The 26,792-nt window shown below is 40.2% G+C and overlaps 1 protein-coding gene across 1 annotated transcript in view; it reads right to left on the bottom strand.

Moving 5' to 3' along the window:
- Positions 1–2,977: 2,977 nt before the first annotated feature.
- The window catches only part of LOC139753600 (potassium voltage-gated channel protein Shaw-like), a 47,803-nt gene continuing 23,988 nt past the window's right edge, over positions 2,978–26,792 (bottom strand). The window contains exons 2-4 of the mRNA XM_071670222.1: positions 22,098–22,214; positions 16,210–16,344; positions 2,978–3,838 (exon numbers count right to left, since the gene is read on the bottom strand). Coding sequence (XP_071526323.1) covers positions 3,584–3,838; positions 16,210–16,344; positions 22,098–22,214 — 507 coding nt within the window. The 3' untranslated portion in view covers positions 2,978–3,583. The remainder of the gene's footprint in view (positions 3,839–16,209; positions 16,345–22,097; positions 22,215–26,792) is intronic.

The raw sequence follows: 26,792 nt of genomic DNA, 5'->3' as shown, positions 1-26,792 counted from the left end.
GGTCAAACGAATGCAACTTGACAACCACTGAAGTGTTGGCTCACTATGCAGCCATCACTAAGTCTCCCAGTACCCAGCCAAGTAGTACCCACAATACCCCTTCTTGGTTGGTGGATGCCAACAAACTACTACCAACCACTACTTCTTAACTTTCTTACGATCTTCCTCTTTAAAACCCAGTCAAATAGCAATGGTGTCGGCAAGCAAGAAGTTGAATCAGAAAAAATGCAGGGTGGAGTATGAAAGGAAGGTAACTGAAAGATTAAATGGAATTGCAGTGAATGTAAGAAATGCAGTCATGTGTGAATGAGGAGTTTAAAATGTCTAGAGAAATACTATTAAAGGTTGTAGAATCAGTATTTGGATACATGATGGTGAGACACAAGAATAAAAAGGGCAATGCAAGGTGGACAGAAATTAGAAATGCTGTGGAAGAGATGAAAAAGACACGTGGTAAATTGCTCAAAAAGAATGTACCAGTGGAAGTTCAGCAAAGGAGAAGGGAAGAATACACAAAATGTAAGTGGAATGTTAAGAAGCTGATAGAGGAGAGCAAAGAAAGATTAGATGAAGATTTCGGAAGGAGGTTAAGTGGAAAGTTCTGGGATAATAAGAAACTATACAGCAAGGAGGTGAAAAAGGAAAGAGGTGGCTATAAGAGTGGAAATGTTGATGTGAGAAGTAGGGAAGGGGAGTTGCTGAATCAAAAGAGAAAGTCAAAGGAAGATGGAAAGAGAACTTTGAAGAACTGATGAATGTGGAAGAAGAGGAGGCGGCAGTTGTTATATGCATGGGATTGGAGGATGGAAGGGAGACAGCAAAAAGGGAGGCAAGAAGGGCAATAATGAGGCTGAAGGTAGGAAAGGCACCTGGAGTGGATGGTATTATTGCTGAAATGCTGAAGTATGGAGGAGAAAGTGTGATAAAATGGATGCATCTCACATGTAATTTGGCATGGAAACAGAAGGTTGTGCCTGAGGATTGGATAAAAGCTATTATCGTTACTTTTAATCAAAGAAAAATGTGCTAAGGATGTAGTAGAAATTTTAGGGGTAAAAGTCTGTTAAATATACAATGAAAAGCGTATGAAAGAATAGTAACTGACAGAGTGATGGAAGTGACTGAATGCAGAATAAATGATGAGCAAGGGAGTTTTAGGAAAGGTAGGGGATGTGTGGATCATATTTCTGTAGTAAAGTATTCAGAGAAAGGTAAGAAGTTGTAAGCAGCTTTTATGGATCTGAAGAAAGCACATGACAGAGTCGAGTGGAATGCTTTATGGGATGTGTTAAAGATATATGGTATAGGGGACAATTGTCGGATGGTGTAAAAGCTTTCTATAGAGGAGCAAATACGTGTGTAAAAGTGGATGGAGAGCTGAGTGAAAGTTTTGGAATGCATGTAGGTGTGAGGCAGGGCTCTGTGATGTCATGTGCCTTTTTAATATATGTGGATGGAGTGATTAAAGAGAAGAAAGCAAAACTAGGGAAAAGGTGTCCAGAGATGGATTGTGGCAGTGAGATATAGTGGCAAGCCTGTCTGTGGATGATACTGTGTTGTTTGCTGAGAGTGAAGAGGACTTGCAGAAGGTTGTAAGTGTGTTTTATGATAAGTGTAAGTGAAGGAGATTGAAGGTAAATGCAAGTAAAAGTGAAGTAATGGTGTTTGAAAGCAGAGTGAAACCAGATTTTGTAAAACAATATAGAATGAAAGAAGAAAGTGTACTAAGTTGTACTGTGGATATAGGTAGAAAAAACTGGAAGAAGTGAAAGAATTTAAATATCTTGGACCAGTCTTTGGTGAGTGTGGTGATATGGAAGGATATAAATGGAGAGAGGAGTACAGGGTAGAGGTCAATGGCTCCCTTGATAGAATAATGTAGGGCAGAGGTGGATGTGAAGAGAGGATTAAGGGACAGCATAGGCCTCCCATCCCTGACCTATGCAGCCAAAACATGGACATGGAATGAGACACAGAGGTCAAGATTCCAGGCTGTGAAAATGAGCTATTTGAGAAGAGCATGTGGTATGACTAGTTGGAATGAAGAAAGAAATGAGGGGGGGTGTATGAGAGATGTGGTATGGCAGGGAATGCAAAGGGAGTGAATTGGGGAGTGTGGCAGGGAATGCAAAGGGAGTGAATTTTGGAGTGGTAGAACGGGTGAAATATAATACACTGAGGTAGTTTGGGAATGTGGAAAGAATACAAAACTAGGAGTTTACAAGGAGAGTGTGTGATAGTACAATTGAAAGGGTTGATGTGAGTGGAAGACCACCTATGACATGGGCAAATAGGGTGGAGGAATACTGGAGAGAGAGAAATAGTGGAAGAATGCATAGAATGGTTTATGCTAGGGAGGCATGTAAGGACAAGGATAAGTGGAGACTCTTGCTGTGGCCATCCCTTGATGGGAGTTCCCAAGGGAACAGGCATCAGAGATATAGAGAGATAGATAGATAGATGGATAGATAGAAAGTTAAAAGTTTATGTGTACTGAGCCTCGATGAGGTATCAGACTCCCATATTCAAAGCCTACCCATCTTGTATATCTTGCTTCTCTTCACCAGGAAGCTACCCATATTCAACTACTTCAGAAGCTACATAGATAACTATTCTTCCTTCTTTCATCCCTTTCCAAATATTAAGCTAAACATAAATATCTTTCCAAGAAGGCAATTTGACTAGAACTATATCTTCAAGACATTTCTAATAATCTTACTCCTATTTCTTAAACAATTTCCACACTTTTTTTTTTTTTCTTTTTTTTTTTTTAAACTATTCGCCATTTCCCGCGTTAGCGAGGTAGCATTAAGAACAGAGGACTGGGCCTTTGAGGGAATACCCTCACCTGGCCCAATTCTCTGTTCCTTCTTTTGGAAAAAAAAGAAAAAAAGAAAAAAAAAAAAAACGAGAGGGGAGGATTTCCAGCCCCCCGCTCCCTCCCCTTTTAGTCGCCTTCTACGACACGCAGGGAATACGTGGGAAGTATTCTTAATCCCCTATCCCCAGGGATGAATTTCCACACTTACAAAATAATATTTTCTTATTTCTCAGCCTTTCTGATTTACATCAGTCACATAGATTATACATCTTCAGAACTTTCTTGGCTCTACATCAGTAACCCAACACTGCATCTTTTGAATTTTCTTTAATGACAACAGGCCATATACATACTGAGAGTGAATGTGGTCTTAGAATTACCCTTAAAATCTGTTTTTCAATGACTCTGTCATTTGATAAGCCTAAAGCCTAAGTAATCAACTAACCAGCCAAACTTTCATAACAAGAATTTCTTAATAACCTATTCAATGGCCTTATTTCACTTCCTATCCCAGTGATACCTTACTAAACAACAACATGACATCTGTTTCAGTCTTATCCATAACAGGTCTGCTGATTACATCACCTGCCTTAAATTTTATTTCTACTACAAATACTAAAAAAAATTCTTCCTTTCATTAATTCCAACATTTTTATTAAACAATTTTTCTCTCAAAATTCTAACTCCAAAATACATCCGCATAATTTTCACCAAACATTTCATAAACTTGTCCCTTTTCCACTCATCCTGCTCATATTCCCGTCACATTAAAGATGCAATAATATGATGCTCTGTTGTGCCATTAATGTCACAGTCGTTTACCTTAGCAGCCTGAGAGGAGTATGGTTCATCAAAGAGGGACCATAATTTTGGTTTTGTCTTCTGCCACCACGAAAGGTTTCCTGAGAAGTAATCATCTTCAAACCCAAACTTCCTGGCAACTTCCTCCTCACTGGGCTTGTCTGTATCCAGATCAAGGCGGTCCAGCACAGCCAAAGTTTCTTGAGTATCTCGATGCTGTAGCAGGAATACTAAATCAGTGAAACAAATCTTTTAATCAAATTCCAATGCCTATGTCAACACTTTGAGGCAAAAAATACCAAGATTATCATGCAATAGTCTGATGTAAAATTTATCCAGATTACCATGCAATAGTCTGAAGTAAAATATACCAAGATCATCATGCAACAGACTAAGGTAAAATATACAAAGGTTATCATTCAAAAGTCTGAAGTAAAATATATCAAGACTATCATGCAATAGTATGAGGTAAAACACAATCAGATTATCAAGCAACAGTCGGAGGTAAATTGGGATTACCATGCAATAGTCTGAGGTAAATTATACTCAGATTAAGATGCAATAGTCTGAGGTAAATTATACTCAGATTATCGTGCAACAGTCTGAGGTAAAACGTACTCAGATTATCATGCAATATAGTCTCACGTAAAATATACCATGTTTATCATGTAATTTTCTGATATGAAATACACCCAGATTATCATGCAAAAGTCTGAGGTAAAACATACAGTCCAAAGCAAAATATCCTATGATTATCATGCTATAGTCTGATAAAAAATAAACCCAGATTATCATGGAACAGTCTGAGGTAAGAGGGAAGAGGGTGAAAGGTGTGCATGGAATAGAGTGAATTGGAACAATGTGGTATATTGGGGTTGACGTGCTGTCAATGGATTGAACCAGGGCATGCGAAGTGTCTGGGGTAAAGCATGGAAAGGTCTGTGGGGCCTGGATGTGGAAAGGGAGCTGTGGTTTCGGTACATTACACCTGACAGCTAGAGACTGAGTGTGATTAAATGTGGCTTCTTTTGTCTGTTCTTGGCACTACCTTGTTTGGGGGGGTGCTATTTCGTGTGTGGTGGGGTGGTGATGGGAATGGATGAAAGCGGCAAGTATGGATATGTACATGTGTATATATGTATATGTCTGTGTATGTATATGTATGTATACACTGAAATGTATATGTATGTATATGTGCGTATGTGGACATTTATGTATATGCATGTGTATGTTGGTGGGTTGGGCCATTCTTCATCTGTTTCCTTACGCTTCTTTGCTAACTCGGGAGATGGCAGTTAAGTATGATTTATAAGTAAGATATACCAAGATTATCAGGCAATAGTCTGAGGTAAGATATTATCATGCAACAGTTTAATATGAAATATTTCCAGATTATCATGCTATAGTCTGAAATAGAATATACTACATTCATCATGCAAAAGCCTGATATAAAAAATGCTTAGATTATCATGCAATAGTCTGAGGTAAAATATACTAAGATTATCATGCAAAAATCTGAGGTAAAACATATCAAGATTATTATGCAACAGAAAATTTTGTCTACATATTCTTCATCAGTTTTAAATTCAAAATGACATTTTGTACCTTGCACAAAGCATCCTTATCAACCGTACCATATGCCTTCTCCAGATCCATAAGTGCTACATACAAATCCATCTGTTTTTCTAAGTATTTCTCACATAATTCTTCAAGGCAAACACCTGATCCACACATCCTCTACCACTTCGGACACCACAATGCTCTTTCCCAATCTGATGCTCTGTACATGCCTTCACCCTTTTAATCAATACCCTCCCATACAATTTTCCAGGAATACTCAAGAAACCTATGGCTCTGTAGTCTGAAAGTCACCTTTATCCCCTTTGTTTTTGTACAATGGCACTATACATGCATTCCCCCAATCCTCATTCACTTCACCATAATCCATACATACACTGAATATCCTTACCACCCAATCAACAATACAGTCACCTCCTATCTTAATAAATTCAACTGCAATATGATCCAAACCCACTGCTTGCTGGATTCCATCTTCTGCAAGGCTTTCAGCACCTCTCCACTCTTCATCAAACCATTCCCCCTGACTCTCACTTCACATGCCACCTTGACCAAAACATCCTACATCCGCCACTCTATCATCGAACAAATTCAAGAAACCTTCAAAATATTCATTCCAACTCCTTAATTTATTACTACCTGTTATTACTTGCCCCTTGCCCCCTTCACTGATGTTCCCATTTGTTCTCTTATCTTGCACATACTATATACCTCCTTCCAAAACACATTTATATTCTAAAGTTTAATGATACTCTCTGACCCCAACTCTCATTTGTCCTTTTTTTCACCCTTGCACCTTCTGCTAACCCTTATACATCGCACGGTCATAAATACCTTTCCTTGTTTATATATATATATTTTTTTTTATTTTTTTATTATACTTTGTTGCTGTCTCCGGCGTTTGCGAGGTAGCGCAATGAAACAGACGAAAGAAATGGCCCAACCCCCCCCCCCATACACATGTATATACATACGTCCACACACGCAAATATACATACCTACACAGCTTTCCATGGTTTACCCCAGACGCTTCACATGCCCTGATTCAATCCACTGACAGCACGTCAACCCCGGTATACCACATCGCTCCAATTCACTCTATTCCTTGCCCTCCTTTCACCCTCCTGCATGTTCAGCCCCCGATCACACAAAATCTTTTTCACTTCATCTTTCCACCTCCAATTTGGTCTCCCTCTTCTCCTCGTTCCCTCCACCTCCGACACATATATCCTCTTGGTCAATCTTTCCTCACTCATTCTCTCCATGTGCCCAAACCACTTCAAAACACCCTCTTCTGCTCTCTCAACCATGCTCTTTTTATTTCCACACATCTCTCTTACCCTTACGTTACTCACTCGATCAAACCACCTCACACCACACATTGTCCTCAAACATCTCATTTCCAGCACATCCATCCTCCTGCGCACAACTCTATCCATAGCCCACGCCTCGCAACCATACAACATTGTTGGAACCACTATTCCTTCAAACATACCCATTTTTGCTTTCCGAGATAATGTTCTCGACTTCCACACATTCTTCAAGGCCCCCAGAATTTTCGCCCCCTCCCCCACCCTATGATCCACTTCCGCTTCCCTGGTTCCATCCGCTGCCAGATCCACTCCCAGATATCTAAAACACTTCACTTCCTCCAGTTTTTCTCCATTCAAACTCACCTCCCAATTGACTTGACCCTCAACCCTACTGTACCTAATAACCTTGCTCTTATTCACATTTACTCTTAACTTTCTTCTTCCACACACTTTACCAAACTCAGTCACCAGCTTCTGCAGTTTCTCACATGAATCAGCCACCAGCGCTGTATCATCAGCGAACAACAACTGACTCACTTCCCAAGCTCTCTCATCCCCAACTGACTTCATACTTGCCCCTCTTTCCAAAACTCTTGCATTTACCTCCCTAACAACCCCATCCATAAACAAATCAAACAACCATGGAGACATCACACACCCCTGCCGCAAACCTACATTCACTGAGAACCAATCACTTTCCTCTCTTCCTACACGTACACATGCCTTACATCCTCGATAAAAACTTTTCACTGCTTCTAACAACTTGCCTCCCACACCATATATTCTTAATACCTTCCACAGAGCATCTCTATCAACTCTATCATATGCCTTCTCCAGATTCATATGCCTTCTCCAGATCCATAAATGCTACATACAAATCCATTTGCTTTTCTAAGTATTTCTCACATACATTCTTCAAAGCAAACACCTGATCTACACATCCTCTACCACTTCTGAAACCACACTGCTCTTCCCCAGTCTGATGCTCTGTACATGCCTTCACCCTCTCAATCAATACCCTCCCATATAATTTACCAGGAATACTCAACAAACTTATACCTCTGTAATTTGAGCACTCACTCTTATCCCCTTTGCCTTTGTACAATGGCACTATGCACGCATTCCGCCAATCCTCAGGCACCTCACCATGAGTCATACATACATTAAATAACCTTACCAACCAGTCAACAATACAGTCACCCCCTATTTTAATAAATTCCACTGCAATACCATCCAAACCTGCTGCCTTGCTGGCTTTCATCTTCCGCAAAGCTTTCACTACCTCTTCTCTTTTTACCAAATCATTTTCCCTAACCCTCTCACTTTGCACACCACCTCGACCAAAACACCCTATATCTGCCACTCTATCATCAAACACATTCAACAAACCTTCAAAATACTCACTCCATCTCCTCACATCACCACTACTTGTTATCACCTCCCCATTTGCGCCCTTCACTGAAGTTCCCATTTGCTCCCTTGTCTTACGCACTTTATTTACCTCCTTCCAGAACATCTTTTTATTCTCCCTAAAATTTAATGATACTCTCTCACCCCAACTCTCATTTGCCCTTTTTTTCACCTCTTGCACCTTTCTCTTGACCTCCTGTCTCTTTCTTTTATACATCTCCCACTCAATTGCATTTTTTCCCAGCAAAAATCGTCCAAATGCCTCTCTCTTCTCTTTCATATATATATATATATATATATATATATATATATATATATATATATATACATATAAATAGAGAAGAGGTAGTAAAAGCTTTACAGAAGATGAAAGCCGGAAAAGCAGCAGGTTTGGATGGCATTGCAGTGGAATTTATTAAAAAAGGGGGTGACTGTATTGTTGACTGGTTGGTAAGGTTATTTAATGTATGTATGATTCATGGTGAGGTGCCTGAGGATTGGCGGAATGCTTGCATAGTGCCATTCTACAAAGGCAAAAGGGATAAGAGTGAGTGCTCAAATTACAGAGGTATAAGTTTGTTGAGTATTCCTGGTAAATTATATGGGAGGGTATTGACTGAGAGGGTGAAGGCATGTACAGAGCATCAGATTGGGGAAGAGCAGTGTGGTTTCAGAAGTGGTAGAGGATGTGTGGATCAGGTGTTTGCTTTGAAGAATGTATGCGAGAAATACTTAGAAAAACAAATGGATTTGTATGTAGCATTTATGGATCTGGAGAAGGCATATGATAGAGTTGATAGAGATGCTCTGTGGAAGGTATTAAGAATATATGGTGTGGGAGGCAAGTTGTTAGAAGCAGTGAAAAGTTTTTATCAAGGATGTAAGGCATGTGTACGTGTAGGAAGAGAGGAAAGTGATTGGTTCTCAGTGAATGTAGGTTTGCGGCAGGGGTGTGTGATGTCTCCAACGTTGTTTAATTTGTTTATGGATGGGGTTGTTAGAGAGGTGAATGCAAGAGTTTTGAAAAGAGGGGCAAGTATGAAGTCTGTTGTGGATGAAAGAGCTTGGGAAGTGAGTCAGTTGTTGTTTGCTGATGATACAGCGCTGGTGGCTGATTATTGTAAGAAACTGCAGAAGCTGGTGACTGAGTTTGGTATAGTGTGTGAAAGAAGAAAGTTAAGATTAAATGTGAATAAGAGCAAGGTTATTAGGTACAGTAGGGTTGAGGGTCAAGTCAATTGGGAGGTAAGTTTGAATGGAGAAAAGCTGGAGGAAGTGAAGTGTTTTAGATATCTGGGAGTGGATCTGGCAGCGGATGGAACCATGGAAGTGGAAGTGAATCATGTTTGGAAGTCGAGAACATTATCTCGGAAAGCAAAAATGGTATGTTTGAAGGAATAGTGGTTCCAACAATGTTGTATGGTTGCGAGGCGTGGGCTATGGATAGAGTTGTGCGCAGGAGGGTGGATGTGCTGGAAATGAGATGTTTGAGGACAATATGTGGTGTGAGTTGGTTTGATCGGGTAAGTAATGTAAGGGTGAGAGAGATGTGTGGAAATAAAAAGAGTGTGGTTGAGAGAGCAGAAGAGGGTGTTTTGAAATGGTTTGGTCACATGGAGAGAATGAGTGGGGAAAGATTGACCAAGAGGATATATGTGTCAGAGGTGGAGGGAACGAGGAGGAGTGGGAGATCAAATTGGAGGTGGAAAGATGGAGTGAAAAAGATTTGAAAAAGATTTTGAGTGATAGGGGCCTGAACATGCAGGAGGGTGAAAGGCGTGCAAGGAATAGAGTGAATTGGAACGATGTGGTATACCGGGGTCGACGTCCTGTCAATGGATTGAACTAGGGCATGTGAAGCGTCTGGGGTAAACCATGCAAAGTGTGTGGGGCCTGGATGTGGAAAGGGAGCTGTGGTTTCGGTGCATTATTACATGACAGCTAGAGACTGAGTGTGAACGAATGGGGCCTTTGGTGTTTTTCCTAGCGCTACCTCGCACACATGAGGGGGGAGGGGGTTGTTATTCCATGTGTGGCGAGGTGGCGATGAGAACAAATAAAGGCAGATAGTATGAATTATGTACATGTGTATATATGTATATGTTTGTGTGTGTATATATATATGTGTACATTGAGATGTATAGGTATGTATATTGTGCGTGTGTGGACATGTATGTATATAGATGTGTATGTGGGCGGGTTGGGCCATTCTTTCGTTTGTTTCCTTGCGCTACCTCGCTAACGCGGGAGACAGTGATAAAGCAAAATATATATATATATATTTTTTCTTTTTCTTTTTTGCTTTGTCGCTGTCTCCCGCGTTTGCGAGGTAGCGCAAGGAAACAGACGAAAGAAATGGCCAAACCCACCCCCATACACATGTATATACATACACGTCCACACATGCAAATATACATACCTACACAGCTTTCCATGGTTTACCCCAGACGCTTCACATGCCCTGATTCAATCCACTGACAGCACGTCAACCCCTGTATACCACATCGATCCAATTCACTCTATTCGTTTCCCTCCTTTCACCCTCCTGCATGTTCAGGCCCCGATCAAACAAAATCTTTTTCACTCCATCTTTCCACCTCCAATTTGGTCTCCCACTTCTCCTCGTTCCCTCCAACTCCAACACATATATCCTCTTGGTCAATCTTTCCTCACTCATTCTCTCCATGTGCCTAAACCATTTCAAAACACCCTCTTCTGCTCTCTCAACCACGCTCTTTTTATTTCCACACATCTCTCTTACCCTTACGTTACTTACTCGATCAAACCACCTCACACCACACATTGTCCTCAAACATCTCATTTCCAGCACATCCACCCTCCTGCACACAACTCTATCCATAGCCCAAGCCTCGCAACCATACAACATTGTTGGAACCACTATTCCTTCAAACATACCCATTTTTGCTTCCCGAGATAATGTTCTCGACTTCCACACATTCTTCAAGGCTCCCAGGATTTTTGCCCCCTCCCCCACCCTATGATTCACTTCCGCTTCCATGGTTCCATCCGCTGCCAGATCCACTCCCAGATATCTAAAACACTTTACTTCCTCCAGTTTTTCTCCATTCAAACTTACCTCCCAATTGACTTGACCCTAAACCCTACTGTACCTAATAACCTTGCTCTTATTCACATTTACTCTTAACTTTCTTCTCATACATATATATATATATATATATATATATATATATATATATATATATATATATATATATATAATGCGGGAAATGGCGAATAGTTTGAAAGAAAGAAAAGATATATATATATATATCTTGTGGAGGCTAAGGTGAAGATTTGTATGGGTTTTCAGAAAAGAAGAGTGAATGTTGGGGTGAAGAGGGTGGTGAGAGTAAGTGAGCTTGGGAAGGAGACTTGTGTGAAGAAGTACCAGGAGAGACTGAGTACAGAATGAAAAAGGTGAGAACAATGGAAGTAAGGGGAGTTGGGGAGGAATGGGTTGTATTTAGGGAATCAGTGATGGATTGCGCAAAAGATGCTTGTGGCATGAGGAGAGTTGGAGGTGGGTTGATTAGAAAGGGTAGTGAGTGGTGGGATGAAGAAGTAAGATTATTAGTGAAAGAGAAGAGAGAGGCATTTGGACGATTTTTGCAGGGAAAAATTGCAATTGAGTGGGAGATGTATAAAAGAAAGAGACAGGAGGTCAAGAGAAAGGTGCAAGAGGTGAAAAAGAGGGCAAATGAGAGTTGGGGTGAGAGGGTATCATTAAATTTTAGGGAGAATAAAAAGATGTTCTGGAAGGAGGTAAATAAAGTGCGTAAGACAAGGGAGCAAATGGGAACTTCAGTGAAGGGCGCAAATGGGGAGGTGTTAACAAGTAGTGGTGATGTGAGAAGATGGAGTGAGTATTTTGAAGGTTTGTTGAATGTGTTTGATGATAGAGTGGCAGATATAGGGTGTTTTGGTCGAGGTGGTGTGCAAAGTGAGAGGGTTAGGGAAAATGATTTGGTAAACAGAGAAGAGGTAGTAAAAGCTTTGCGGAAGATGAAAGCCGGCAAGGTAGCAAGTTTGGATGGTATTGCAGTGGAATTTATTAAAAAAGGGGGTGACTGTATTGTTGACTGGTTGGTAAGGTTATCTAATGTATGTATGACTCATGGTGAGGTGCCTGAGGATTGGCGGAATGCGTGCATAATGCCATTGTACAAAGGCAAAGGGGATAAGAGTGAGTGCTCAAATTACAGAGGTATAAGTTTGTTGAGTATTCCTGGTAAATTATATGGGAGGGTATTGATTGAGAGGGTGAAGGCATGTACAGAGTGTCAGACTGGGGAGGAGCAGTGTGGTTTCAGAAGTGGTAGAGGATGTGTGGATCAGGTGTTTGCTTTGAAGAATGTATGTGAGAAATACTTAGAAAAGCAAATGGATTTGTATGTAGCATTCATGGATCTGGAGAAGGCATATGATAGAGTTGATAGAGATGCTCTGTGGAAGGTATTAAGAATATATGGTGTGGGAGGCAAGTTGTTAGAAGCAGTGAAAAGTTTTTATCGAGGATGTAAGGCATGTGTACGTGTAGGAAGAGAGGAAAGTGATTGGTTCTCAGTGAATGTAGGTTTGCGGCAGGGGTGTGTGATGTCTCCATGGTTCTTTAATTTGTTTATGGATGGGGTTGTTAGGGAGGTGAATGCAAGAGTTTTGGAAAGAGGGGCAAGTATGCAGTCTGTTGTGGATGAGAGAGCTTGGGAAGTGAGTCAGTTGTTGTTCGCTGATGATACAGTGCTGGTGGCTGATTCATGTGAGAAACTGTAGAAGCTGGTGACTGAGTTTGGTAAAGTGTGTGAAAGAAGAAAGTTAAGAGTAAATGTGAATAAGAGCAAGGTTATTAGGTACAGTAGGGTTGAGGGTCAAGTCAATTTGGAGGTAAGTTTGAATGGAGAAAAACTGGAGGAAGTAAAGTGTTTTAGATATCTGGGAGTGGATCTGGCAGCGGATGGAACCATGGAAGCAGAAGTGAATCATAGGGTGGGGGAGGGGGCGAAAATCCTGGGAGCCTTGAAGAATGTGTGGAAGTCGAGAACATTATCTCGGAAAGCAAAAATGGGTATGTTTGAAGGAATAGTGGTTCCAACAATGTTGTATGGTTGCGAGGCATGGGCTATGGATAGAGTTGTGTGCAGGAGGGTGGATGTGCTGGAAATGAGATGTTTGAGGACAATGTGTGGTGTGAGGTGGTTTGATCGAGTAAGTAATGTAAGGGTAAGAGAGATGTGTGGAAATAAAAAGAGCGTGGTTGAGAGAGCAGAAGAGGGTGTTTTGAAATGGTTTGGGCACATGGAGAGAATGAGTGAAGAAAGATTGACCAAGAGGATATATGTGTCGGAGGTGGAGGGAACGAGGAGAAGTGGGAGACCAAATTGGAGGTGGAAAGATGGAGTGAAAAAGATTTTGTGTGATCGGGGCCTGAACATGCAGGAGGGTGAAAGGAGGGCAAGGAATAGAGTGAATTGGATCGATGTGGTATACCGGGGTTGACATGCTGTCAGTGGATTGAATCAGGGCATGTGAAGCGTCTGGGGTAAACCATGGAAAGTTCTGTGGGGCCTGGATGTGGAAAGGGAGCTGTGGTTTTGGGCATTATTGCATGACAGCTAGAGACTGAGTGTGAACGAATAGGGCCTTTGTTGTCTTTTCCTAGAGCTACCTCGCACACATGAGGGAAGAGGGGGATGGTGGGAGGGAGGGGGAGGGAGCTGTGGTTTCAGTGCATTATACATGACAACTAGAGAGAGAGAGAGAGAGAGAGAGAGAGAGAGAGAGAGAGAGAGAGAGAGAGACTATTTCATGTGTGGTGGGGTGGCGACAGAATAGATGAAGGCAGGAAGTATGAATATGTATAAGAGTATACATGTATAAGTCTGTGTATGTATATGTATGTATACGTTGAAATGCATAGATATGTATATGTGTGTATGCGGGCATTTATGTATATACATGTGTATGTGGGTGAGTTGGGCCATTCTTTTGTCTGTTTCCTTGTGCTACCTCGCTAATGTGGGAGACAGCAATTAAGTATAAGAAAAAATAAAAAAATAAAGAAACCCCGAGAAAGAAAAATCAAGTATTTCGTAATATGGGTAAATGATATATGTAAAGAGTTTAACTACCTTACCCTCTTACACATGTTTTCCATAGATAATGATAATTATATTTCTTTTTACATTGGCAGCCCTAGCCATGGACAAATGTCCACATCAAGGCCGGGCCTTAACTGAAATATACAAAGGTTACTAAAAAGAAAAAAAGAGACAAGGGAGAGTATTTATGATATTTGGAGGAAACGAAAAACCTGTCTGTTAAAATGCACCACAGGATACACAACTTTATGATAAAGGATTGTTTTCAACTCAGCCATGAGATTACTGTAAGGATATTTTCAACAAATGTTTATAGCCCATAAAAAACTGTTTGTAATCAGTAAGCAAAAATGTTTATAAGAAGTAAACAAAAACATTACAATAAATGCAACGAAACATCACACACAAAATAAGAAATTCTCAGCTGTAATCACTTAGTACTGTAAAGTAATAACCCTAATATACTATGGAATGTTCAGTGTAAATATTAGGAACCTACCACAGCATATGTACTCCAACAACATCAGTATAAATGATGGGTCCTACTGCAGTATATGTCATCCAACAACTTCAGGAAAAGTGATGGGACCTACTGCAGTATATGTCATCCAGCATCTTCTGGACAAATCATGGGACCTACTGCAATATATGTCTTCCAACAACTTCATTATAAATGATGGGACCTACTGCAGTATACGTCATCCAACAACTTCTGGATAAATTATGGGACCTACTGCAGTATATGTCTTCCAACAACTTCAGTAGAAGTGAAGGGACCTGCTGCAGGATATGACATCCAACAACCAGTATAAATGATGGGACCTGCTGCAGTATATGTCTTCCAACAACTTCAGTAGAAGTGAAGGGACCTGCTGCAGTATATGTCATCCAACAACTTCTGGATAAATCATGAGACCTACTGCAGTATATGTCTTCCAACAACTTCAGTAGAAGTGAGGGGCCCTGCTGCAGAATATGACATCCAACAACCAGTATAAATGATAGGACCTGCTGCAGTATATGTCTTCCAACAACTTCAGTATAAGTGAAGGGACCTGCTGCAGTATATGTCATCCAACAACTTCAGAAAAAGTGATGGGACCTACTGCAGTATATTTCATCCAACAACTTCAGAAAAAGTGATGGGACCTGCTGCAGTATTATTTCATCCAACAACTTCAGAAAAAGTGATGGGACCTACTGCAGTATATTTCATCCAATAACTTCAGGAAAAGAATGGGACCTACTGCAGTATATGTCATCCAACAACTTCAGTATAAATGATGGGACCTACTGCAGTATATTTCATCCAACAACTTCAGGAAAAGTAATGGGACCTACTGCAGTATATTTCATCCAACAACTTCAGGAAGTGATGGGACCTACTGCAGTATATGTCATCCAACAACTTCAGTATAAACGATGGGACCTGCTGCAGTATATGTCATCCAACAACTTCAAGAAATGTGATGGGACCTACTGCAGTATATGTCATCCAACAACTTCATGATAAGTGATGGGACCTGCTGCAGTATACGTCATCCAACAACTTCAGGAAAAGTGATGGGACCTACTGCAGTATATTTCATGCAACAACTTAAGGAAGTGATGGGACCTACAGCAGTATATGTCATCCAACAACTTCATGATAAGTGATGGGACCTGCTGCAGTTATGTCATCAAACAACTTCAGGAAAAGTGATGGGACCTACTGCAGTATATTTCATGCAACAACTTCAGGAAGTGATGGGACCTACAGCGGTATATGTCATCCAACAACTTCAGTATAGGTGATGGGATCTGCTGCAATATATGTCATCCAACAACTTCAGTATAAGTGATGGGACCTACAGCAATATATGTCATCCAACTACTTCAGGAAGTGACAGGACCTGCTGCAGTATATGTCATCCAACAACTTCAGTATAAGTGATGGGACCTGCAGCAGTATGTCATCCAACAACTTCAGGAAGAGATAGGACCTATTGCAGTATATGTCATCCAACAACTTCAGTATAAGGATGGGACCTGCTGCAGTATATGACATCCAACAACTTCAGGAAAAGTGATGGGACCTGCTGTAGTATATGTCATCCAACTTCAGTATAAATAATGGGAACTACTGCAGTATATGTCAACCAACAACTTCTGTATAAGTGATGGGACCTACCGCAGTGTATGTCATCCAGCAACAGGGTTCTACTTGGTTGGAATCAAGTCCCCAGTACTCCAGTTCCTCTTCAAACAGTGGACCACACACATCTGTTGGGTAGTGGAGTTTCCCAGTACGATAATAATTCAGCACCTGTGTGAGGAAAATGATCTTATATTCTTACCATTTTATATCCATAATGACAATAAGAACACCAGTGGCTAAACATTCTCTCAAATTTGTAATAATTTGTAATAGTTAAGAATATAGTTTCGACTATAATCAAAACTTCATGCAGATCAACCGTATTTATAATTTACAAATCTAAAAGAAATTATGTATATAAAAAAGATAACGAAATGCAAAGATGCGGCATGTTGTGTGATAGCCATGAAGGAATGCTTGTGAAGCTTTGATTATGGCTAGTTTTTCCTTTAATCAATAATACCTATTGTCGAAATAAACGTTCCGACAGTTCATAGGTAAAGACTCAACAAAGTGACTAAAACCAAAAGGCTATAACTGGGCAACTGAAGATGGAAGGTAAATCCATCATCCAACTTCTTACATTGGCAGACCAATGTTTGGTACTGCTTCCTACAATGACAGACCAATGTTTGGTACTACTTCCTATGATGGCAGACCAATTTTTGGTACTACTTCCTACGATGGCAGACCAATGTTTGGTACTACTTTCTACAATGACAGACCAATGTTTGGTACTACTTCCTATGATGGCAGACCAATTTTTAGTACTACTTCCTACGATGGCAGACCAATGTTTGGTACTACTTCCTACAATGACAGACCAATGTTTGGTACTACTTCCTATGATGGCAGACCAATGTTTGGTACTACTTCCTACGATGGCAGACCAATGTTTGGTACTGCTTCCTACAATGACAGACCAATGTTTGGTACTACTTCCTACGATGGCAGACTAGTGTTTGGTACTACTTCCTATGATGGCAGACCAATGTTTGGTACTACTTCCTATGATGGCACACCAATGTTTGGTACTACTTATATGATGGCAGACCAATGTTTGGTACTACTTCCTATGATGGCAGACCAATGTTTGGTACTACTTCCTATGATGGCAGACCAATGTTTGGTACTACTTCCTACGATGGCAGACCAATGTTTGGTACTACTTCCTATGATGGCAGACCAATGTTTGGTACTACTTCCTATGATGGCAGACCAATGTTTGGTACTACTTCCTATGATGGCAGACCAATGTTTGGTACTACTTCCTACGATGGCAGACCAATGTTTGGTACTACTTCCTATGATGGCAGAACAATGTTTGGCACTACTTCCTACGATGGCAGACCTATGTTTGGTACTACTTCCTACGATGGCAGACCAATGTTTGGTACTACTTCCTATGATGGCAGACCAATGTTTGGTACTACTTCCTATGATGGCAGAACAATGTTTGGTACTACTTCCTATGATGGCAGACCAATGTTTGGCACTACTTCCTACGATGGCAGACCTATGTTTGGTACTACTTCCTATGATGGCAGAACAATGTTTGGTACTACTTCCTACGATGGCAGACCAATGTTTGGTACTGCTTCCTACAATGACAGACCAATGTTTGGTACTACTTCCTACGATGGCAGAGCAATGTTTGGTACTACTTCCTATGATGGCAGAACAATGTTTGGCACTGCTTCCTATGATGGCAGACCAATGTTTGGTACTACTTCCTATGATGGCAGACCAATGTTTGGTACTACTTCCTATGATGGCAGACCAATGTTTGGTACTACTTCCTATGATGGCAGACCAATGTTTGGTACTACTTCCTATGATGGCAGAACAATGTTTCGTACTACTTCCTATGATGGCATATCAGTGTTTGGTACTACTTCCTATGATGGCAGAACAATGTTTAGTACTACTTCCTACGATGGCAGACCAATGTTTGGTACTACTTCCTACGATGACAGACCAATGTTTGGTACTACTTCCTATGATGGCAGACCAATGTTTAGTACTACTTCCTACGATGGCAGACCAATGTTTGGTACTAATTCTTTCAATGACAGACCAATGTTTGGTACTACTTCCTACGATGGCAGACCAATGTTTGGTACTACTTCCTATGATGGCAGAACAATGTTTGGTACTGCTTCCTCTGATGGCAGACCAATATTTGGTACTACTTCCTATGATGGCAGACCAATGTTTGGTACTACTTCCTATGATGGCATATCAGTGTTTGGTACTACTTCCTATGATGGCAGAACAATGTTTAGTACTACTTCCTACGATGGCAGACCAATGTTTGGTACTACTTCCTACGATGGCAGACCAATGTTTGGTACTACTTCCTATGATGGCAGAACAATGTTTGGTACTACTTCCTATGATGGCAGAACAATGTTTGGCACTACTTCCTACGATGGCAGACCTATGTTTGGTACTACTTCCTATGATGGCAGAACAATGTTTGGTACTACTTCCTACGATGGCAGACCAATGTTTGGTACTACTTCCTATGGTGACAGACCAATGTTTGGTACTACTTCCTATGATGGCACACCAATGTTTGGTACTACTTCCTATAGTGACAGACCAATGTTTGGTACTACTTCCTATGATGGCATATCAGTGTTTGGTACTACTTCCTATGATGGCAGACCAATGTTTGGTACTACTTCCTACGATGGCACACCAATGTTTGGTACTACTTCCTACAATGACAGACCAATGTTTGGTACTACTTCCTATGATGGCAGACCAATGTTTGGTACTACTTCCTATGATGGCATAACAATGTTTAGTACTACTTCCTACGATGGCAGACCAATGTTTGGTACTAATTCTTTCAATGACAGACCAATAAGTGGTACTACTTCCTATGATGGCAGACCAATGTTTGGTACTACTTCCTATGATAACAGACCAATGTTTGGTACTACTTCCTATGATGGCATATCAGTGTTTGGTACTACTTCCTATGATGGCAGAACAATGTTTGGTTCTATTTCCTACGATGGCAGACCAATGCCTGGTACTACTTCCTACGATGGCAGACCAATGTTTGGCACTACTTCCTATGATGGCAGACCAATGTTTAGTACTACTTCCTACGATGGCAGACCAATGTTTGGCACTACTTTCTATGATGGCAGACCAATGTTTGGTACTGCTTCCTATTATGGCAGACCAATGTTTGGTACTGCTTCCTATGATGGCAGACCAATGTTTGGAATTGCTTCCTATTATGGTAGAACAATGTTTGGTACTACTTCCTACGATGGTAGACCAATGTTTGGTACAACTTCCTATGATGGCAGACCAATGTTTGGTACTGCTTCCTACGATGACAGACCAATGTTTGGCACTACTTCCTATGATGGCACACCAATGTTTGGTACTCCTTCCTACGATGGCTGACCAATGTTTGGTATTAGTTCCTATGATGGCAGAACAATGTTTGGTACTACTTCCTACAATGGCAGACCAATGTTTGGTACTACTCCCTATGATGGCAGACCAATTTTTGGTACTACTTCCTATGATGGTAGACCAATGTTTTGGTACAACTTCCTATGATGGCATACCAATGTTTGGTACGACTTGATACGATGGTAGACCAATGTTTGGCACTACTTCCTACGATGGCAGACCAATGTTTGGTACTACTTACTATGATAACAGACCAATGTTTGGCACTACTTCCTACGATGGCAGACCAATGTTTGGTACTACTTCCTACAATGGCAGACCAATGTTTGGTACTCCTTCCTACGATGGCCGACCAATGTTTGGTACTACTTCCTACAATGACAGACCAATGTTTGGTACTACTTCCTACGATGGCTATCCAGATATTTGATACATGTATCTCTTATCATTACAATTGACAAAGACATAGTTTGTGGAAGGTGGCTATAGTAATAAAACACGGTCTACTTAACCCATACATAATCAAAATAAAGTCTAATGTATTAAATCTAAATTCATAAAGCAGAAAAGATGGGTACAAGGCAGTGACAGAACAGTACGTTATAAGACACCAGCCTTAACTACAGACAGACAGACAGACAGAGAGACAACTAAACAGTACGTTATAAAAGACACCAGCCTTAACTACAGACAGGCAGACAGACAGACAGATAGACAGAAAACTGAACAGTAGGTTATATAAAAACACCAGCCTTAACTACAGACAGACAGACAACTGAACAGTACATTATATAAAGACACCAGCCTTAACTACAGACAGACAGACAACTGAACAGTACATTATATAAAGACACCAGCCTTAACTACAGACAGACAGACAACTGAACAGTACATTATATAAAGACACCAGCCTTAACTACAGACAGACAGACAACTGAACAGTACATTATATAAAGACACCAGCCTTAACTACAGACAGACAGACAACTGAACAGTACATTATATAAAAACACCAGCCTTAACTACAGACAGACAGACAACTGAACAGTACATTATATAAAAACACCAGCCTTAACTACAGACAGACAGACAACTGAACAGTACATTATATAAAGACACCAGCCTTAACTACAGACAGACAGACAACTGAACAGTACATTATATAAAGACACCAGCCTTAACTACAGACAGACAGACAACTGAACAGTACATTATATAAAGACACCAGCCTTAACTACAGACAGACAGACAACTGAACAGTACATTATATAAAGACACCAGCCTTAACTACAGACAGACAGACAACTGAACAGTACATTATATAAAGACACCAGCCTTAACTACAGACAGACAGACAACTGAACAGTACATTATATAAAGACACCAGCCTTAACTACAGACAGACAGACAACTGAACAGTACATTATATAAAGACACCAGCCTTAACTACAGACAGACAGACAACTGAACAGTACATTATATAAAGACACCAGCCTTAACTACAGACAGACAGACAACTGAACAGTACATTATATAAAGACACCAGCCTTAACTACAGACAGACAGACAACTGAACAGTACATTATATAAAGACACCAGCCTTAACTACAGACAGACAGACAACTGAACAGTACATTATATAAAGACACCAGCCTTAACTACAGACAGACAGACAACTGAACAGTACATTATATAAAGACACCAGCCTTAACTGCAGACAGACCGACAGATAGACACTACATCATTATCATGAACAATACAGGGTCACTATATCATCATGTACAATATAGGATAACTACATCATTATCATGAACAATACAGTGTCACTACATCATTATCATGAACAATACAGGGTCACTACATCATTATAATGAACAATACAGGGTCACTACATCATTATCACGTACAATACAGAGTCACTACATCATTATCATGAACAATACAGGGTCAATACATCATTATTATGAACACTGCAGGGACATTATATCGTCATTATCAACTCCAATGACCACTATACCATTATTATCAACCTGAAGGGCCAACATATCATTATCAACAACATTGCATGGCCAACACACCATTATCAACAATTTCTGGTACATTCAGGGCCAGTACATCATTACTGTCAATAGTTTGGGGCCATTATACCATTGTTATCAGCAATTAGGGGTCTATATATTGTTCTCAACAGTTTGGGGATACTGCATTATCAACAAGCAAGGGCCATTATATAATTATCATCATTTCCAGTCCATTATATCATTTTCATCAATCATGGCTACTACTCTTGACTTTTAATAACGTTTATAATATCATGTAAAATGATAATACAAGATAGCTAAACTACAGATAATGGTGAACATTATCATATATAATATTCAATGTGATGAATATTATGACAATATGTGTATAATGATGATCTATGATTGTTACTGCTGCCTTGTTGACTCAGAGAAATATAATATATTACAACAACTAACCTGAGCAAAAACTCCAGGATGTCGATCAAAGAAGTATTCGTTCAGGATTGGGTCATAATTTGCTAGAGCTTCCGTCAAGCGTGAGAGACGAGTAGCAGGAATCTTTTTCAAGGTTGCCTGGTGAAAATACATCCGATTACCACCATAAACCTAGCTAATATCTATTGAGAAAAAGATATATAAACCTAGCTAAGATATGATGAGAAAAATATATATATAAACCTAGCTACGATCTACTGAGAAAACATATATATAAACCTAGCTAAGATCTTCTGAGAAAAAGATATATAAACCTAGCTAAGATCTACTGAGATAAGGATATATAAACCAGCTAAGATTTATTGAGAAGATATATAAACCTAGCTACGATCTACTGAGAAAAATATATAAACCTAGCTAAGATCTACTGAGAAAAAGATATATAAACCTTGCTAAGATCTAATGAGAAAAAGATATAAACCTAGTTAAGATTTACTGAAAAAAGATATATAAACCTAGCTAAGATCTACTGAGAAAAAGATATATATAACTAGCTAAGATCTACTGAGAAAAAGATATATAAGCCTAGCTACGATTTACTAAGAAGATATATAAACCTAGCTAAGATCTACTGAGAAAAAGATATAGACAAACCTAACTAAGATCTACTGAGAAAAAGATATATATACCTAGCTAAGATCTACTGAGAAAAAGATATACATAAACCTACCTAAAACATACTGAGAAAGAGATATATAAACCTAGCTAAGATCCACTGAGAAAATGATAGATAAACCTAGCTAAAACCTACTGAGAAAAACATATATAAACCTACCTAAGATCTACTGAGAAAAACATTTATCATTCCTTTTTATTATCATACTTTGTCGCTGTCTCCCACATTAGCGAGGTAGCGCAAGGAAACAGACGAAAGAATGGCCCAACCCACCCACATACACATGTATATATATAAATATCCCTGGGGATAGGGAAGAAAGAATACTTCCCACGCATTCCTCACGTGTCGTAGAAGGTGACTAAAGGGGACAGGAGCAGGGGGCCAGAAACCCTCCCCTCCTTGTATTTTAACTTTCTAAAAGGGGAAACAGAAGAAGGAGTCACGCAGGGAGTGCTCATCCTCCGCAAAGGCTCAGATTGGGGTGTCTAAATGTGTGTAGATGTAACCAAGATGAGAAAAAAGGAGAGATAGGTAGTATGTTTGAGGAAAGGAACCTGGATGTTTTGGCTTTGAGTAAAACGAAGCTCAAGGGTAAAGGGGAAGAGTGGTTTGAGAATGTCTTGGGAGTAAAGTCAGGGGTTAGTGAGAGGACAAGAGCAAGGGAAGGAGTAGCACTACTCCTGAATCAGGAATTGTGGGAGTATGTGATAGAATGTAAGAAAGTAAATTCTAGATTGATATGGGTAAAACTGAAAATGGATGGAGAGAGATGGGTGATTATTGGTGCATATGCACCTGGGCATGAGAAGAAAGATTATGAGAGGCAAGTGTTTTGGGAGCAGCTGAGTGAGTGTGTGAGTGGTTTTGATGCACGAGACCGGGTTATAGTGATGGGTGATTTGAATGCAAAGGTGAGTAATGTGGCAGTTGAGGGAATAATTGGTATACATGGGATGTTCAGTGTTGTAAATGGAAATGGTGAAGAGCTTGTAGATTTATGTGCTGAAAAAGGACTGGTGATTGGGAATACCTGGTTTAAAAAGCGAGATATACATAAGTATACGTATGTAAGTAGGAGAGATGGCCAGAGAGCGTTATTGGATTACGCGTTAATTGATAGGTGTGCGAAAGAGAGACTTTTGGATGTTAATGTGCTGAGAGGTGCAACTGGAGGGATGTCTGATCATTATCTTGTGGAGGCGAAGGTGAAGATTTGTAGGGGTTTTCAGAAAAGAAGAGAGAATGTTGGGGTGAAGAGGGTGGTGAGAGTAAGTGAGCTTGGGAAGGAGACTTGTGTGAGGAAGTACCAGGAGAGACTGAGTACAGAATGGAAAAAGGTGAGAACAAAGGAGGTAAGGGGAGTGGGGGAGGAATGGGATGTATTTAGGGAATCAGTGATGACTTGCGCAAAAGATGCTTGTGGCATGAGAAGAGTGGGAGGTGGGTTGATTAGAAAGGGTAGTGAGTGGTGGGATGAAGAAGTAAGATTATTAGTGAAAGAGAAAAGAGAGGCATTTGGACAATTTTTGCAGGGAAGAAATGCAAATGAGTGGGAGATGTATAAAAGTAAGAGGCAGGAGGTCAAGAGAAAGGTGCAAGAGGTGAAAAAGAGGGCAAATGAGAATTGGGGTGAGAGAGTATCATTAAATCTTAGGGAGAATAAAAAGATGTTTTGGAAGGAGGTAAATAAAGTGCGTAAGACAAGGGAACCAATGGGAACTTCAGTGAAGCAGGCTAATGGGGAGGGGATAACAAGTAGTGGTGATGTGAGAAGGAGATGGAGTGAGTATTTTGAAGGTTTGTTGAAAGTGTTCGATGATAGAGTGGCAGATATAGGGTGTTTTGGTCGAGGTGGTGTGCAAAGTGAGAGGGTTAGGGAAAATGATTTGGTAAACAGAGAAGAGGTAGTAAAAGCATTGCAGAAGATGAAAGCCGGCAAAGCAGCGGGTTTGGATGGTATTGCAGTGGAATCTATTAAAAAAGGGGGTGACTCTATTGTTGACAGGTTGGTAAGGTTATTTAAAGTATGTATGATTCATGGTGAGGTGCCTGAGGATTGGCGGAATGCTTGCATAGTGCCATTGTACAAAGGCAAAGGGGATAAGAGTGAGTGCTCAAATTACAGAGGTATAAGTTTGTGGAAATAAAAAGAGTGTGGTTGAGAGAGCAGAGGAGGGTGTTTTGAAATGGTTTGGTCATATGGAGAGAATGAGTGAGGAAAGATTGACCAAGAGGATATATGTGTCAGAGGTGGAGGGAACGAGGAGAAGTGGGAGACCCAATTGGAGGTGGAAAGATGGAGTGAAAAAGATTTTGAGTGATCGGGGCCTGAACATGCAGGAGGGTGAAAGGCATGCAAGGAATAGAGTGAATTGGAATGATGTGGTATATCGGGGTCGACGTGCTGTCAGTGGATTGTACCAGGGCATGTGAAGCGTCTGGGGTAAACCATGGAAAGTTTTGTGGGGCTTGCATGTGGAAAGGGAGCTGTGGTTTTGGTGCATTATTACATGATAGCTAGAGACTGAGTGTGAATGGATGGGGCCTTTGTTGTCTTTTCCTAGCACTACCTCGCACACATGAAGGGGGAGGGGGTTGTTATTTCATGTATGGCGGGGTGGCGATGGGAATGAATAAAGGCAGACAGTATAAATTATGTACATGTGTATATATGTATATGTCTGTGTGTGTGTATATATATATATATATATATATATATATATATATATATATATATATATATATATATATATATATATATATATATATTATCCCTGGGGATAGGGGAGAAAGAATACTTCCCACGTATTCCCTGCGTGTCGTAGAAGGCGACTAAAAGGGGAGGGAGCGGGGGGCTGGAAATCCTCCCCTCTCGTTTTTTTTTTAGTTTTCCAAAAGAAGGAACAGAGAATTGGGCCAGGTGAGGGTATTCCCTCAAGGCCCAGTCCTCTGTTCTTAACGCTACCTCGCTAATGCGGGAAATGGCGAATAGTTTGAAAGAAAGAAAAAAAGATATATATATATATATATATATATATATATATATATATATATATATATATATATATATATATATATATATATATATACATATATGTATACGTTGAGATGTATAGGTATGTATATTTGTGTGTGTAGACGTGTATGTATATACATGTGTATGTGGGTGGGTTGGGCCATTCTATCATCTGTTTCCTTGCGCTACCTCGCTAACATGGGAGACAGCAACAAAGCAAATGTGACCAAACCATTTCAAAACACCCTCTTCTGCTCTCTCAACCACACTCTTTTTATTTCCACACATCTCTCTTACCCTTACATTACTTACTCGATCAAACCACCTCACACCACATACTGTCCTCAAACATCTCATTTCCAGCACATCCACCCTCCTGCGCACAACTCTATCCATAGCCCACACCTCGCAGCCATACAACATTGTTGGAACCTCTATTCCGTTTGCCTTTGTATAATGGCACTATGCAAGCATTCTCCCAATCCTCAAGCACCTCACCATGAATCATACATACATTAAATAACCTTACCAACCAATCAACAATACAGTCATACCCATTTTTAATAAATTCCAATGAAATACCATCCAAACCTGCTGCCTTGCCGGCTTTCATCTTCTGCAATGCTTTTACTACCTCTTCTCTGTTTACCAAGTCATTTTCCCTAACCCTCTCACTTTGCACACCATCTCGACCAAAACACCCTATATCTGCCACTCTATCATCAAACACTTTCAACAAACCTTCAAAATACTCACTCCATCTCCTTCTCACATCACCACTACTTAATATCACCTCCCCATTAGTCCCCTTCACTGAAGTTCCCATTTGTTCCCTTGTCTTACGCACTTTATTTACCTCCTTCCAAAACATCTTTTTATTCTCCCTAAAATTTAAAGATACTCTCACCTCATCTCTCATTTGCCCTCTTTTTCACCTCATGCACCTTTCTCTTGACCTCCTGTCTTTTTCTTTTATACATGTCCCACTCATTTGCATTATTTCCCTGCAAAAATTTTCCAA

This window comes from Panulirus ornatus, chromosome 15 (assembly GCF_036320965.1).
Source record: "Panulirus ornatus isolate Po-2019 chromosome 15, ASM3632096v1, whole genome shotgun sequence".
Classification (NCBI taxonomy): domain Eukaryota; kingdom Metazoa; phylum Arthropoda; class Malacostraca; order Decapoda; family Palinuridae; genus Panulirus; species Panulirus ornatus.
This window is presented reverse-complemented; position numbering and strand designations above follow the sequence as displayed.